This window comes from Pocillopora damicornis, chromosome 8 (genome assembly GCF_964200805.1).
Source record: "Pocillopora damicornis chromosome 8, jaPocDami1.2, whole genome shotgun sequence".
Classification (NCBI taxonomy): Eukaryota; Metazoa; Cnidaria; class Anthozoa; order Scleractinia; family Pocilloporidae; genus Pocillopora; species Pocillopora damicornis.
The window spans coordinates 17,979,138-17,994,499 of NC_142677.1; the positions used below are offsets into that span (position 1 = coordinate 17,979,138).

Here is a 15,362-nt window from a genome sequence, read left to right on the forward strand (position 1 = left end):
ATAAACATGCCTATTTCGCTAACGTAAGGTGCTACATTTATCTTGATAAATAATTACTTTGTATTGTCCAGGGTATACTGGAATAGTTCCCATTCTTCATCTTGTAAGGCACACAAGCAACTGTATAAGGACTGATGAAATCCATGAGGAGTGTCCGAGCCAACACTAAGAAAACAAAAATTTTTTTTCCACAACACGTTGCAGTAATACCAGCTAATTCACCGACATGAATTAGAATATTGAAAGGGAAAGAGGGAGAGGAAAACCAGGTGAAAAGTGGACAGTTGACATCAAGGTTTGTTCAGGGATGTCTGTAGTGAAGTGTAAAAGGAGGAACCATTTTATTTCCTCCCACACCCTTACCTCCTTTCCCTGTCCACACTTCGTGTATATTTTAGCAAAGTTTACTGCAAGTAAGAAAAGGACATTTGATCCAGTAATTAAAAAATAATATACCTTGAGCTTGTGTCCAAATCCCATAAGCAGTTCTGCCAAGCAGACTCAAACTGCAACTCCGTAACCTAAGGGAAGAATAGCGCACAGGTGAACGAACAAGCTTGTGAATCCACAGAAGTGCTCATAAATCCAAGAAAAAATGATACTCTTAAAAAATTGTAGAGGTTGAAATGAAAGATGTGGTAAATAGAAATATAATAATAACAGAAGGAAAATGATTTATGGAGGTCGAGGAGTAGAGGGGGAATGGGAACGAAGAGGAAGAAGAAGGAGAAAGGAAGAGACTAAAAAAAAGGTAACACATACATCCTCAAGCGAAAATTGCTATGGCCATCCTTTGATACCCTAAGAAACTTCAAGGCAATTTGGAGTACATTAATAATCACCCCCTAAAATGTTACAGGTCAACTGCGAGGAAAAAAAAATTCATACCTCAGGTGTCGTTTGTGGATTTTCCACTGACAGACCTTTCAAATAAATTCTCATAACATGGTCAAGACCAAAGTTCTTCATCGACTGTTAAATGGAAACAAAAATTATTAAATAATGGCTACAAATTTCTGAGAAAATAAATGTTAACTGCAGAAACATGAAATTCAATGAAGCCATTTTAGCACTAACTTGTAATAACCCAGCCTGTGACAAGTCGGGGATGTTCTGCATTCGAAGGTCGCAAGCACCTTTAAAAAGGAAACAGAGGAAAAAATAGATACAGGAATGTTTAACCGAGAACCCAATTTGAAAGACTCCTGATTAGATTAAAAGTCAGGTCTGTAAAAACGACAGTCAGGATTTGAGTATCTCGAAAAAAATTATACTAAATTTTAAAATTTTTTAATTGTTCTTTTTTATTTTTTTGCTTTTGCCATTGAGCATTTACACCACACAACACAATTAACGTATCATGTTCTTCCTACCAAGGGCCTTTTCCCAGGCGTGCTCATGCATGTATGTCCTAACACGGGAGTCAATATCAGCCAGTCTCCCAGCCCCAACGCCATACATGCTGTCCGGTTCATCAATAGCCGCATAAGCCTCAAGAATTAGGGTCTGGTAACTGTTGCTTATGCTTTCATCGCTGCTCTGACTTGTAGAAGTTTCCATCTCCAGATTTTGACTGTTGGTTGGTAGAGAAATAGACACCAAAGAGTCGGGCTTTGATCTGCAAATCAAATCAATTTGATATATCCATCAGTAATTAGCCAAGAAATTATTGACGGCATTATGGTCAAAGAGTTTCCTAACAAGACTCTTTGTGCCAGCAAGTTCTTTGTTAGTTCTAATTCCCTATGAACCATAATGGCGTAAATCCTTATGTTACGCTCTCTGGGATCAGACAGAGAGGAAGATTCGATCAAATTTGATCGAGTGACAATGACAGCACAATCGTAACTTGAAAACCTATTTTGTACTGTCATTATATTTTGTACATTAAAATCGGTTACTTACTTTTGAATATCAGCCCATATTTCAGTGTAAAGAAGGGCTGTAAAATATGCAGAACACCTCTGAGCTGCTGAGGCAACTTCCAAGTAATCTAAGTCCAGCCAGAAGTTATTGTCCCATAAAGTGCTTTGGCCTCGTCCCTTTTTTGGCAAGTTCTGGGTTCGAAGATACGTAACAACGGCCAGCATTGTGCGAATACTCTCTTTCTTAACTATAAAGTACAAAATTCAGATAATCAATAGTTAAAAAAAAAGAACCACTTGGAAGTCAGCTGATCACGAACTTCAACAGATGGGTAATGGTCGGAAGGTGTTGAGCACAAAGCACAAGATGGAACAAGAAGGTTGGTTCTTGTTTTCCATATTGGAGCGAAGGGCTTCTAAAGACTGAGAAATCACTGAAGGGACGTGGAAGCTGGGCGTCGCATTTCGTGTACGTAGGAACGACAACGATATGGACAAATTGAATGAGATTGTGTGAGACACTGGCGGTAACTTGACGATTAAAGCACTAGACTCCGGAACAAAACATCCAGGTTCAGCGATGCCCGAGGCCATTGCGCTCTGTTCTCTGGCACCCCACTTTCCTCTACACAGAGAAGCGTAAGGAATTTTCTTTTTCAAGTAAATAAATCATAAGTTGTCATAAAAATGACATTCAAGTGAAGAGAGGACCCTCGCAGGGGGGCGGCAACTTAAGAAACTTCAGAAAAGAAGCCTGGAAAAAAATTTCAGCTTCGACGGGATTCAAACCCGTCTCTCCCACACTTCAGAGAAGAATTGTAAAAGAAGTGAAGAGAGACGTATCCCAAGGAGTACCAATGAGTACCAGGACAATGAAAGAGGGAGATGACGAATTGCTGGAGGTTACTTGCGATTGACCATTGTCCTGTTTAAAAGGATTTGCGATATTCCACGTTGCTTCACGTTATGGAAACAAAACTGATATATCTCACGGAAGCTATGCAGACTTGTATAAGATATGCGTGAGATACTTTTCGTTGAAATAAGAAGATGGAGAAGCATCACAATAAAACAAAGAAACACAACAGACACATTGTGGTCATTCATTGCAATATATACTCCTGTTGTGGGATATAATCGTTTGCCTCATGTTGTAGTGTCTTCCAATAGGGATTGCGACGTTTCGACAACATACTTCGAGTCTTCCTCAGCTAATAAAGGAGACTGAGTCCGTGTCACCAAATGAACCATTCTCAGCTATGATTGGCTGATATGCTGTTGAAACTTTCCGATCCACATCGGAAATATAAACACCACAAAACTTTACTACACGATTTTCATTTCGAAATATAATCTATTCACTAACAAGAACGTTTATCTCACCTTCGCTTTTGCTTGAGGATGGCTGATTCGGAGGTAACGGAGAGTTGGGTCTGCTTGGGACAACACTTGTTCCATTACAAAAAGTGAAGAAGTTTCTGAACTGTTCCGACAACGTCGTCCTGATGGCATCATCTCCACATTCCAGTATGTTGTGTATCAAGTAGGGAAAAACGTGTTCAGCAAACTCTACCTGTCAATAAATAAGCGCAGGTAAATAAAGGATCCATTAGCAGTGGAAATAACTAGAGCCAGCCAAAATGTCTAAGATATAATCAAATTACAGGTGTAAATCTCTTGCGGGATACATTTGCTAAATGCGACCAATGTCCTCGAAAAGTTTGAAGCTGTAAGGTTTAATCCCTTTTGCATTTAAAAGTTTACGATGTATAAGGGAAAGTTGTCAAACTTCAACGCGCTTTCGCTTGTTTGTTTTTTGTTTTTCATCCTCTTGGTGGATCACAAAGCTCATTAAGTCTGTTCCCTTACGAAATAGTTGCTTCCTGATTGTCCTCTTATTTGAATTTCGAAAGTTATCAGGGATTATCTTGATTTTACTTTGTTTTAATCGCATTTTCGCGTGCTACGGGCAGTTTGGCTCCGTGTGAAAACCAAACCAAATGTCTCCTAAGGGGAGCCCATTTAAAATTATAACTATCAGAACACACGCCTAAAATAAACATGCCAACCAAATTACCTTTACGTCGCAAATGGGGGATAACACAATAAGAACTTCATCTTTGACAAATCCACTTTTGATCAAGGTACAGGCCAGTCTTGTCAGCCACTGTTCATGGCTGTACTCCCGGACTTCACTTCCGGGTGTCCATAACTCTGTAGCTTCAAGACTGCTATTAGATATTTCACAACTTATGTCCATGGCTGAAGACTGCAAGAAGCAATATTGTACAAATTTAAAACCGACTTCACTGCGCGCTTCAACAAGAAGAATTCACCTCTTATTATTTCTTAGCAATGAAATACAAACGAGTAAAAGACAGATGGCAAAACTTAAATTCTTGACGTAATCCGTTCGAAGTTCTTAATCACTGAAAGTACAACTCGATTCCACGTTGAAACTAAACGTAAACAAGCTACCCATTTTTTTCATCAACCAAGAGATTCTATGGAATTTCTTATTAACTGCTGAAAACGTGATACGCGAGCACAGCAATATTAAAAAAAACTGCCATCTATTGACAATTAAAGCAACGACTGGAAAAAAGATTCAGTTGTGTATATATATATATATATATATATATATATATATATATATATATATATATACATACAAAAAAAAGAAAGAAAAAGAAATAAGAAAATACTTGCTCTTTTTTTCTTAGATGGTTTGAATGGCTCCAGGTACCACAAAAGCTGTTGTTGCTTAGACTCCTCGAAAGACTTCAAGAGATCGGCACCAGAGGATGTGGAAAGGATTTTCTTTAAACACGAAGCGGCAGCTGTGACGACGCCAACCCTTCAAGATAATTTACGAGAGTGAGCTGCTATTCACTTAAAGGGTTAATGACAAAAGGTCATTAGAATTCTGAGGCGAATGGGTACAACTTGTTCCAAGAACGAGAGTTGGTGTGCAAAGTAGGCATTGTTTTGTAAGTTCGAAATTATTTCCTTTCTAATTCGTTCTGGTTTAAGGTCAAAGAGTGCGATAAAGAAAATCATTCACATTTGTTAGGAGGATCTATTAATCAGAACTTAGTGCAATATGACGAACAAGACGGAAAAAAAAATTGTCGTAAGTCAAAAGGATCACTGTACTTTTAGCCTGATGTTGAACATACTCCTTAAAAAACCGAAAACATTTAACTTGAAGTAGAAAGAAGACAGCTGGCCACAGGTGAGAGAGAGTACTCCAATTTCATTTGTCAGCTTAAGTATGTACTACCATATTTTGGCGAGGAAGAGTACTGAAAACAAACTGTCTTTGTTGGTGTTGTTGGTAAGTAATAATTGTAGTTTATATTATGTATCACTTACTTTTTGTCGATGAGGTATGAGTTTAAGAGTATGACTATAGCAGCATTTCTCTGATTCACAGAATCTCCACATTTGCTAACCACAGACGAAAATGAATCTGAAAGAAAGGAAAAACATTACCATCATTCAAATGCACATATTTTCAGACCATTTATTTTAAGAATAAATCAAAATGCAGCCCAAAGAAAGAGTTAATAACAAGCGGTTTGCTAATGGTTAGCTAATGGTTAGCATAATAGACTATGCATCAAGAGGCCTGGGTTCGAGCTCTAATTGGGTTCGAGGAGTAAGTTTCTGATGAAACTTTGGTGCTGCGTCGGTGGGGAAGTATAACAAGATAATTTTGGTTTTATCACCTGAGTTGAAATTGTTAATTGGCCGCCGTAAAGAGTTTCAAAGCTTACGTTTCGAGCGTAAGCCCTTCGTCAGGAGGAGGAATTCTGGGTTGTGTGTGTTTATATGCGGAAAATTGAGCTACGCTATTGGTGGGAAGATGGCGACGGAAAACAAGAATAAATTAGTTGAGTAAAAAGCGTTCCTTGATACCGTGGGGATTAAGAATTCCTATTTAAAGGGTTCATTTTTGTTCAAGTCTAGCTGTAAGGAGAGGACGCAGACTGCCATGTGCTTCTTAGAATTATTAGGGAGATTAACGTGTCTGGCAACTGTTTTGGATGCGTTCTCGCCTTTCCTTTCTATGCCGCAAAGGTGTTCTCGGAATCGGTCACCTAGCCGTCTTCCTGTTTCACTAATGTATATCTTATTACAATTAGTGCACTGTATGAAAACTGCCAGCATTACCTGTTCTAGTTTTGGACCCCAACGAAACAGTAGAGAGTTCCACAGCTCCAATGTCACCCAAACAATTTGCTACTTCACATAGTACAACTTTAGCCTGATCTTCATCACATGTTGTCAGTGCAGAGCCCAAACTAATGAGCCCACGAACGAGGTCAGCTACAGGGCTAGCGGTTGACTCTCCACAAGCATCTGGACAAAGCAAATAACTTATTGTGGAACTCATACGAAAAAGAATATTTTTTTTCAGGATTTCATACCTTAGAGAAAATGCATTAAAAACCTTGGAACAAGGACTCCAACCAATAACAACTAGGCCCACATCAGAGGGAGCGGAGTGCTTTTAACTCGGCACCATTTCTGCTCACCCCTAACCCCCTCCAAAAAATGTTAACTGTAATCTTACTCCTCGGGTAAGAAGCATTGACCACCCTCTGGACAACGGCGACCACAGACAAATTGACGCCGGCAGCCTCCAAATGAACTTGGAATACTAGAGTAACAACACTGTTACCTTCTGTCCTGTTCATAAGCTCCACAAGTTGGTTTTTGTTTTTAACGATTGAATTCCTTAGTAGCCGGAGTCCTTCCAGTCTGCTCATTGGTGATGAGCTTGGGTCAGCCAGCAAAAAGTGGGCAATTTCCTGTCAAAAATGCAAAGATAACATACAAGGATTAGTGTGCAAATTTAGCTCGACTATCAGGTTGTATTTTGTTACAGAACATTTCACTGTTTCATTCTCCATCACCCTTGTTCCTTCTCGGATTACTATTGCCTCTTAAGACTTTCACTCTTAGGAGTGACCACAGCCTTCTTCAAATCAAATGTCGTTATCAAAAAATAATCAGCCAGTTTGTAAGAGATATGCGATCCTGCCGTTTCAAAATTTGCAGGTATGATGAGGAGGGAGGGTGGGGGGTTCCGGATCCCCCTGACCCTCCCTTGGGGTCTGCTACTGGTCTTTCTTCATCAGCCGGTGAACTGAGATAAAAGATGGCTATATTATCAACACATTTGTAAAGAGGTTGTAACTATCATATATTGTCCTCGCGTACTAAAATACTGATAAGGAATGCCCTTTCTCAGCGGAAGCAGTTATGCCATAATCATAATAAGAACCCGATGATCCTTCCGTACCTCACTCAAAGATGTTCGGCTTTTTCGTATTTGCTGATAGCTTTGGTTGATTCTTTGAAACTTCACTGTATCCGGAAATGGGTCGAGATCGGCTATTGCATCTTCTAACTTCTTACTAGAGTCCACTAGCAAGAAATTAAGTAATTCCAAGGCCTGTAAATAAAAGAACGAATATAGAATACCTAATAACACTTCCCTTCAATCCAAAGAGAAATGTTTTCAAGGAACAATGTTCGGAGTGACTGTGAATGTTGTCCATGCAGTAACAGGAAGTATGGTTTATCTTTTAACAATTCTTTTTTCTAGTGACAGTAAACGATGTTCAGTGACCCTAAATGATATATTATGATGATAAATGATGTCTTGGGAAGGTTGTTGACGTCTATCAATGGGGAAAGATGTCTAATGACATTAATGATATCTAATAACAGTAATCTCATGTCTGGCGACATAAGATAATGTCTAGAGGCGGGAAATGGTCTTTAATGACCAGCAAAATAAGGAATACTTAGAAAATATGAATCAGCGATGAAAAGAGAAACAGAATTGAGCAGAAGTAGACCCGGAAATTGAGCTGAATTGTAATTACGGACACGACATCTTTAAAAGTTACCATAAATGACTATTATCTATTTAAATAGAAACCATTAGATACCTTTTCGGCTCTTTCATCATCGCCCAAGGCATATGGAGTCAGCGCGCTTGTTATGACATGAAGATGGCTTTTAAATTCCTTTGTAAGGTAAACAAAAAAAAATGGCTATATCACTAAAGGAATGACGAATCTTCGAAATTCTCTTTCCTTTCCAAAGAAGGGAATGTCATTAGGAATAAATAGACAAAATAGTAGGAAAAATAACGAGGTTTTCTACCAAATAAGAGAATTTATTGTGCTAGTTGGACGTATTGAAAATGGTAAGACACTTAAATTGAGCCCGATTAGTCTTTTATTAAGGAGCCGAATGAAACATTCTTAACTCAAAACAAGAGAAGATCAGGCTATGAGATGTGACCCTTTATGGCCTCCGAATGATTAAGAAGATGGTGCGAATTTTCTAGACCAATAATAGAGCGCAGAAAAATAAAACAGAGAAATCCTAGATTACTTTCGATACTCAAAGAAAAATGTGCTAGAGGTGTAGTTACCGTTAATGAGTAAAGTGACTTCAGGGCTCCAAGTTCCCTTTTTTAAAAATTTGCCTTTTGGCGACCTTCAGCTGTCGCCGTAGAGAATAATTTGGTCGCCGAAAAAAAAATCGTTATATCAATGGAAGGATCCTTCATGTTGCGTTACCGGCGTTTGCAAGTTTGATAATTCGACCAAACAAAGATAGCTTTTTTTACTTTTTTCCTTCAAATTTGTTCGTCGCCATTTGGTGACTTTCGCCGAAATTTTAGTCGCAAAAATTATTTTTACCCGCCATGGCGACCAAAACGGTTGCAACTAGAGTGCTGGGCTATTTGAAAGACCTTTTTTGGGCCCTTTGTCTTACCTGGCTACAACAATCTACGGCAGCTTTGGAAACATGGTACATCAGATTGCAGCATGGCGAAAACAAGTCTTCATCAACCACAAGACAAAGTTTTTGTCGTTTTGAACGTGTTCTTACTTGTGTTTCGTCACTGATAATTCGTAGGAGGGAGTAAATCACGTCACGGATGAAGAATGCCCATGTGTTTCCCAAACCTTCAGGAAGATCTTTTAAAAGGAGGAGAACAAAAAGTCTGTACATGGACAGAACCCTTCTCTTTTCGTGGATAATGTGAGTTCCAGCAATCCGAGAGGTAAGAGACAAGAGAATCTTTTGGATACTATCCTGTTGAAAGAATAATACTGTAGCTATTCAAAGTCAATTTAGAAGTAATCTTCCTTACGGGAAAGTATGACACTGTGACCAAAATGAGAACATAATATCACGCTTGAAAAAATAAAAAATAAAAAAGAACAACTCTTATATTAACGTTAAAACATAACAAAATTAACCTGTCTGTGGAGGTTTAGAAAATACTGCGTCTCAATTCCATAGTAAACTTCAATAAGCAAAACTATTGAATTTAAATCATATCCCTCTTGCATCATTCTTACATAGAAACTAATTCAATACCTCCCCAAAACCATGAAATCGGTCAACAACACCAGCACACTTCAAAGCACTTACAATAACTCAGGTAGTACGGTTATCACATACCTTGCTGTTACAAAGCACAGACACCAATGACTTTCCTCCAGAGTGACAACGTGTTAGAAAGTCAAACGTGGCCTTGATGGCATGTGACGTGAAGTGAGGAGGATCAGGTTCTGGGTCAGTGTCCCTGTTATCGACAAGTTCAGTAATGTTTATATATCTTTTAGGGAAAAGACATACCTTATTTAATTTAAAATGGTAATAGGACTGAGTAGAGTCCAATTCGGTCTGTAATCATACGAATGATTAACAAAATCGGACGACCGCGGAGCGGGGGTCCGATTTGTTAATCACTAGTATGATTACAGACCAAATTGGGCGACACAAAGTCCTGTTACAATTTCCTCAAATGTGATTGGTGCATTTGCTACTTTATTTTTCACTAATCATTCTGAAAAGTTGTAATCGGACACCTGTTACCGGACAGTTGAAGCAGCCAATCATACGGAGTCCACTTAGCTAAATCCACCAATCACAGAATTGATCACAATAACCATAGCAATAACCACTTACCATGAAAAAGAACTGGGAAATTTCTAGAACATAGGAATTTTATACTTTACACAGTCTACCGGAGCTGTTTGTCCTAAATGTATTCGTTGTTTTTGGGAAATTGTAACGGTTATGATTAAATGAAAACAGTCACTACACATATGACCCAGTGCGAGTGACGGCAGTGGTGAAAGAAAACCATACAAAAGCATGAAAATAACCCAATTTATTTGAATTTGATTACTTACCTTGAAAACTGGGATATATCTGAGCCCTCTGAAGTTGGCTCATACATCCTCAATAAAAGGCCCACTATCTGCTCGTCAAACTTCTTCGCCAAAATCTTGTCAAACCCCTTGGAAAGACAGTTTGTATTTACTGTGTTATCTTCTATCTATCATCGTCATCGTTAATATTTTCTCAACATCAAAACAACAACAAAAACAACAACAACAACAACAACACAAACGACAAAAACAATTTGACTTTCAGCACGAATCTATCAGGAGTCCATAGAATGGTATTGATTCTAAAAATTAGATTTTATAAAAAGCTATAAACTGTACTCACGTCTTGAGTAAGAATACTGATGAGAAAAGCGTGACTTTTTGTTGCCTGAGCAACCTGTTTTCCGTTGGAGTCCCTCAAGTCAGATGGGTCTGTTCTGCTTTGTGCAGCAAACCATGGCAACAGGAATGAGGTAATGTCGCAGAAGCTCTGTGTGATGTAATCACTGCAATCACCGCTTGGGTTGACTTGATTTGCAAACAGCGGAATGGACTGATGAACAGTATCAGGTCTCGAGATGAGATTAGCGAGAATAGCTGGATGCTGGTACCTTGGGTTAGAAATGATGATAAATTTTATACAATTGAAAAAGATTTCCAACACATAATCACCATAATTAGTATATACCACACAGGTGAATCATACTTTTCCTGCGTGCTGATTGGCTGGATCAGAGGTGATTAGCAAGTACCATTCACCTTCGAGCAGCCGAAGAGACAAATCATGTGTCAACAATTTAATTTCCGACCTTTTTTTGGTATATTGACGGAATTAAACCATTTTCTTTTATTTCTGTGTGGTATATACCAAAACAATAATTCAGCCACGTGTCGGTGAAAGTAGTGAAAACCGCTCTGAGTTGTAATGACTGAGAAGTTAATAAGACGTACTGGAAAAAATCTACAATTGTCGCGTAGTCCATCATCTGGCAAGGGAAATCAGTGATCTTGAAGCCATTATTTAGCCATTTATCTATGATGAATTTCAGATGACTCTCTAAGTAGGCAGCTCTTGTAGAGTAACCCAACTCCAGCGCTAACTGAGTAAGGACCTGGTCGACATAAAACAGTAAATGCAATAAGTCTGTCAAAAGGACGTTTCAAACATAAGAATACATAATCTGTTGACTTCCAAAACGACAATAATTTCATTCTGCAAACAGGCTACAAGTTTTCTAAACACTTAGTCAGCGGGTAAAGGGGACAAGGCGCCCGTATAACTAATGCTATCAATTCTTACGACGAATCATTCGGAAATCAGAGTTATAGACTGCGTTGCTGGCGGTCTGAGGTTTTCCTCTCCGCCCCCAAAACTGCAGACCGCCAGCAACGTAGGCTATCAGAGTTGGTGTTTGTCTCACCACAAAGATACACAACAAGAAAGGCCAACGTAACAGAATCCAAGACAAAATGTGCTCTAATGCCTGTCCATAGCCTTACAGTGATTTTATTTAGGGGAGGGGTTAAGGAGAAAACCTCGTACATGTTCCAGCGCTAACTGAGTAACGACCTGGTATGTCAGTAGAATGAAACAGCTCCTGTAGGGAGTGACTGAAGGAAGAGACTCATCAGTTATATGCAAACAAAAGGGATGATCAAAAGGTTGCAATGAAATAAGGTTCCATTCCGTATGAATGGAATACAAGCTCATTTAGACTGTTGTCAAGCCAATCAGTGAACACAGCCATCCAGCTTACATCTCTCGTTTTAATTATAGTCCTACCTTTTTTACTAAATCCTCATCCAAATACTGTTCCTTAACTGCTTGGAAGAGAAGTGCAACTGCTCTTTTCTCACAGATCGGGCTTACAAGAGCAATATGCCTTATGCAAGCCAACATAGAGCTTGACCTGTTGACTCCTTCATCTTCACTCTCATCATCACTGAGCGATGGCTAAATTGAATTCAAAAGAAAATCCGTGAGGCTACTATTAATTTTTCAGTGTATCGGGTTAGGTGACCCAACAAAGCACTAAATAGTTCGGAAAGGCCTGAATTGAGGTCGAAGCAAAAGTTAAGCAGTCATGGAGAGCTTGTTGGATCCAACAAAACACGGCTAGCATCTTGCGTGCAAAAGATAAACATGATAGAAGAGTGCTGGTGGGTAACACTGCCAATTGGATAAAGCGCAAGCCAGCAAATAGGTGTGAACATAAGGTACTGCATTGTCTACCGGATAAAGTTTAACCCAGTGAATACGGGTATCCACCCTTCGAAAAGCCAGGATAGGAACGGTAAAATCCTCTCTTATTTGTCCACAACCTGTCAAGACAAACATTTGCCGGAGTACTTAAAATTCATTCACAGAATCACACAGCCTATCGCCACTCACTTACCACCACTGTTTCAGTTAGTGACCGTACCAGTATCCGCGAAATATGATCAAAACATTTGTACTGGTGATCACGAGGAGCAGGCACAGCACTATTTCCTGAAACGTGTCTTACAAACAACACACTGATCGCAGACGCCATGTGCATTCTCAGCGCATGGCTAGAGTCGCCAAGTAGCCTTGGGAATTCCTCACACAGCGAGAGAGATGAAGAATCCTGTCCAGCTGTAAAAGGGAAGTAATAAAAATTTAAGCTTAAAAGAAAATCCTCATGACAATCTGTTGAGCTCGTTCTTCCAAATGATACCACCATCGCTTACCTTGCTTTAAAACACACCAACTTTCTTCAGGATCTACCTGTTAAAGAAAGCTTGGAATTTAATCACAAACTCTATCGGGACACCGGGCCATGAATTTTTGGTTGCCCCCGTCATAACAAAAAAAATTGGAACACCAGTGATGATCTCTTATTTCGTTCATAAACAAAGTTTGTTAACCAGGGGAATAGAGGTCATCTAATTTCCACTTCTACCTGATGAGCCATTTGCTTTAACACTGTCTGTAGCAAAGCGGACATTACCTTACGAGACTTGTGATTACGATCACTAATGGCCCACAGGAAGCACTGTAAGCAGATTTTGTCTCCCGGGTACAATTTTAAGGGACTCGTAACACGCTGGCACGTGTCAATGGTGAATCAAAAGCATCGAGTAGTGAATCAAAAGGATCGAGTTGCATTTCAATTGTACGATTTATATGATGTCGCGCACTCTGTAGTACTATCACACCTGTCTTTGTGGTTCAAATCCTCTCAATGCAACTTTTAGGAAATAAACATGTTTATCGATACACTGAAAATATTGGTTCCATCCACCTCGTTTGATTCATCATTATCAGTCGATTGTGGTCTTGATTAACTTTTCCGAAACATTTAATTTGAAGATGTGTTAGACACAACTGTTTAAGCAAAATATTTCAATAAAGTACCTTTAGAAAAGCTTCCATGCACTTGGCAAGCTGAAACCTCACAAACGGTGAATACTGCGTATTCTTCAGGTTCCTACAGAACAATTAAAAAGATGAAAACAAGGTGCACAACTATAATTCTTTACTACCTTTTTCCCGTGGAAAAATAAAGTAATTTTTTTTCCTTTGGAACAAGGAAATGTATGCAAACTGCATTGACATACAAACAGAATCTCTTCTCATCTTACCAAAACGCATTTAAAATGTGATTTGAAATCCCCCTGGAATCCTGTAAACTTGTGTCACAGATTTCTCCATTACTTAGATGGCGAGTAAGCTGCCTCAACAGATTAAGTCCCTGACTGCACACATTCTGGTCCTTTCTATACTTGGACATAGCTTTTCTGAAATTTGAGATATGGAGATTATTCCAAGGAAAGTGCGCACGAACGTTTTTATTCTCGAGTTGCGATGCATCAAAAGAACGAACGAATGAGCGCAGCGAACGAGTCAGTTTTTTGATACATCACAACAAGTGAATAAAAATTGTCCAAGCACTTTCCATGGTGTGATGTTTTTATTTCATATGTACTGAGATGTTTTCTTTCTGACCGAGAAATTTTTAAGATTGTAGGCAAACGACTGTGAAAATACATCGTTCGTACAATCAGAGACACAAACGATACTACCTCACAGTGTAAATCTCAACATGTAGGAAATAAAAAAGAGTATGATAATAAATCAAGTTTATAACAAAGAAGCCACATCTTAATGAACACCACCTCTCACTTAAATGACTAACTTGCATCAAATTAAAGCATCGTGCTCTCTACTGAGTACATGCGCTTGACTTAGATTAAAATAGCTAAATCCCATTCACAGTCGTCTGTTTTAAATAATGGAAGCCGCCCTCCACAAATGAAAAATTATCTAAACACATTTGACTGTGAGTGATCGACATAGAAACGTATATCATTCGTCTTCAAATTCTAGTCATGGCCACAAATCAATTTTCGTCCCTTCACCCTACCTGAACTTCGGAACAAATACCTGAATACTTCCAAGAGAACTTTCACATGTGGACCCGGTAAGAGACTGCTGCTGGATGCCAAGGCAAAAGCTACATTGAAAAACTGTACAAAACAAAGCAACGTTCAGAAGTAATAGGTGAGCACAAAGAAGACAGGTGGGTAAATTCGTTCACCGGGGTTCGTACCCTATTTCAGAAAAAAATTTCAAGGACTTTTCCAAGACTTTCCAAGGACTCAGACTGATTTTCCAGGGCTCCAAATTTCACCTTAAACTGTAAAATCTCACGACTACCCAGGTTATTCAAGACCTGTACAAATCCTATTCACAAGTAAATTGTTGTCAGCTACGCGTAGCGCAGGATGTTTCGAAACCTTCATGAAAATTTCGGAACAATGTTCCCTCCCCTAACCCAACAAAAATCGAGTGATAACAAGTTAGTATTAACGTTGGTTTAGGGGAGGAGTGGGAACGTTGTTGCTCAGATATTCACATTTATACGAATTTTCAACTTGTAGTGAGGAGAGCTACGTCATGCAGGTTTAACTGTGGTACACCCGAACACTTACCAGCTTAAGGTCTCCTTCATCTGATACATTTAAGTCCTAATTTGAGAGGAAGAATCAAATCAGGTGAGAATAAAATCTAGAGGTAAAAAAATCGTAACAAGGTGATCTAAGTTTTTAAGAAAATTGAGACTTTTACCTCTGAACCCAAGAATTCCACAACCTTTTCTTTAACATCTTTCATGAGAGTGTCAGCAGAGCATTCGGCCAACACGACAAACCCATGCAGGGACCAGCAACACAACAACTTTGCACAACAGTTTCGCAACGTTGAATGCACTGTGAAAATGTTTCAAGGGTGACATCATGATTAATATACAGAACCAGA

The 15,362-nt window shown here is 39.0% G+C and overlaps 1 protein-coding gene across 1 annotated transcript in view; it reads right to left on the reverse strand.

Moving 5' to 3' along the window:
* Positions 1 to 15,362, reverse strand: part of LOC113678561 (serine-protein kinase ATM) — a 48,651-nt gene that overhangs the window by 19,165 nt on the left and 14,124 nt on the right. The window contains exons 23-49 of the mRNA XM_089213860.1: positions 15,174 to 15,313; positions 15,038 to 15,073; positions 14,490 to 14,572; positions 13,688 to 13,843; positions 13,461 to 13,533; positions 12,794 to 12,830; positions 12,478 to 12,698; positions 11,865 to 12,035; positions 11,033 to 11,193; positions 10,425 to 10,692; positions 10,103 to 10,209; positions 9,366 to 9,489; positions 8,670 to 8,993; positions 7,832 to 7,909; positions 7,177 to 7,329; positions 6,553 to 6,682; positions 6,042 to 6,230; positions 5,241 to 5,337; positions 4,575 to 4,722; positions 3,943 to 4,134; positions 3,249 to 3,438; positions 1,906 to 2,113; positions 1,374 to 1,618; positions 1,078 to 1,136; positions 889 to 972; positions 457 to 521; positions 58 to 165 (exon numbers count right to left, since the gene is read on the reverse strand). Coding sequence (XP_089069986.1) covers positions 58 to 165; positions 457 to 521; positions 889 to 972; positions 1,078 to 1,136; positions 1,374 to 1,618; positions 1,906 to 2,113; positions 3,249 to 3,438; positions 3,943 to 4,134; positions 4,575 to 4,722; positions 5,241 to 5,337; positions 6,042 to 6,230; positions 6,553 to 6,682; positions 7,177 to 7,329; positions 7,832 to 7,909; positions 8,670 to 8,993; positions 9,366 to 9,489; positions 10,103 to 10,209; positions 10,425 to 10,692; positions 11,033 to 11,193; positions 11,865 to 12,035; positions 12,478 to 12,698; positions 12,794 to 12,830; positions 13,461 to 13,533; positions 13,688 to 13,843; positions 14,490 to 14,572; positions 15,038 to 15,073; positions 15,174 to 15,313 — 3,847 coding nt within the window. The remainder of the gene's footprint in view (positions 1 to 57; positions 166 to 456; positions 522 to 888; positions 973 to 1,077; positions 1,137 to 1,373; positions 1,619 to 1,905; positions 2,114 to 3,248; positions 3,439 to 3,942; positions 4,135 to 4,574; positions 4,723 to 5,240; positions 5,338 to 6,041; positions 6,231 to 6,552; positions 6,683 to 7,176; positions 7,330 to 7,831; positions 7,910 to 8,669; positions 8,994 to 9,365; positions 9,490 to 10,102; positions 10,210 to 10,424; positions 10,693 to 11,032; positions 11,194 to 11,864; positions 12,036 to 12,477; positions 12,699 to 12,793; positions 12,831 to 13,460; positions 13,534 to 13,687; positions 13,844 to 14,489; positions 14,573 to 15,037; positions 15,074 to 15,173; positions 15,314 to 15,362) is intronic.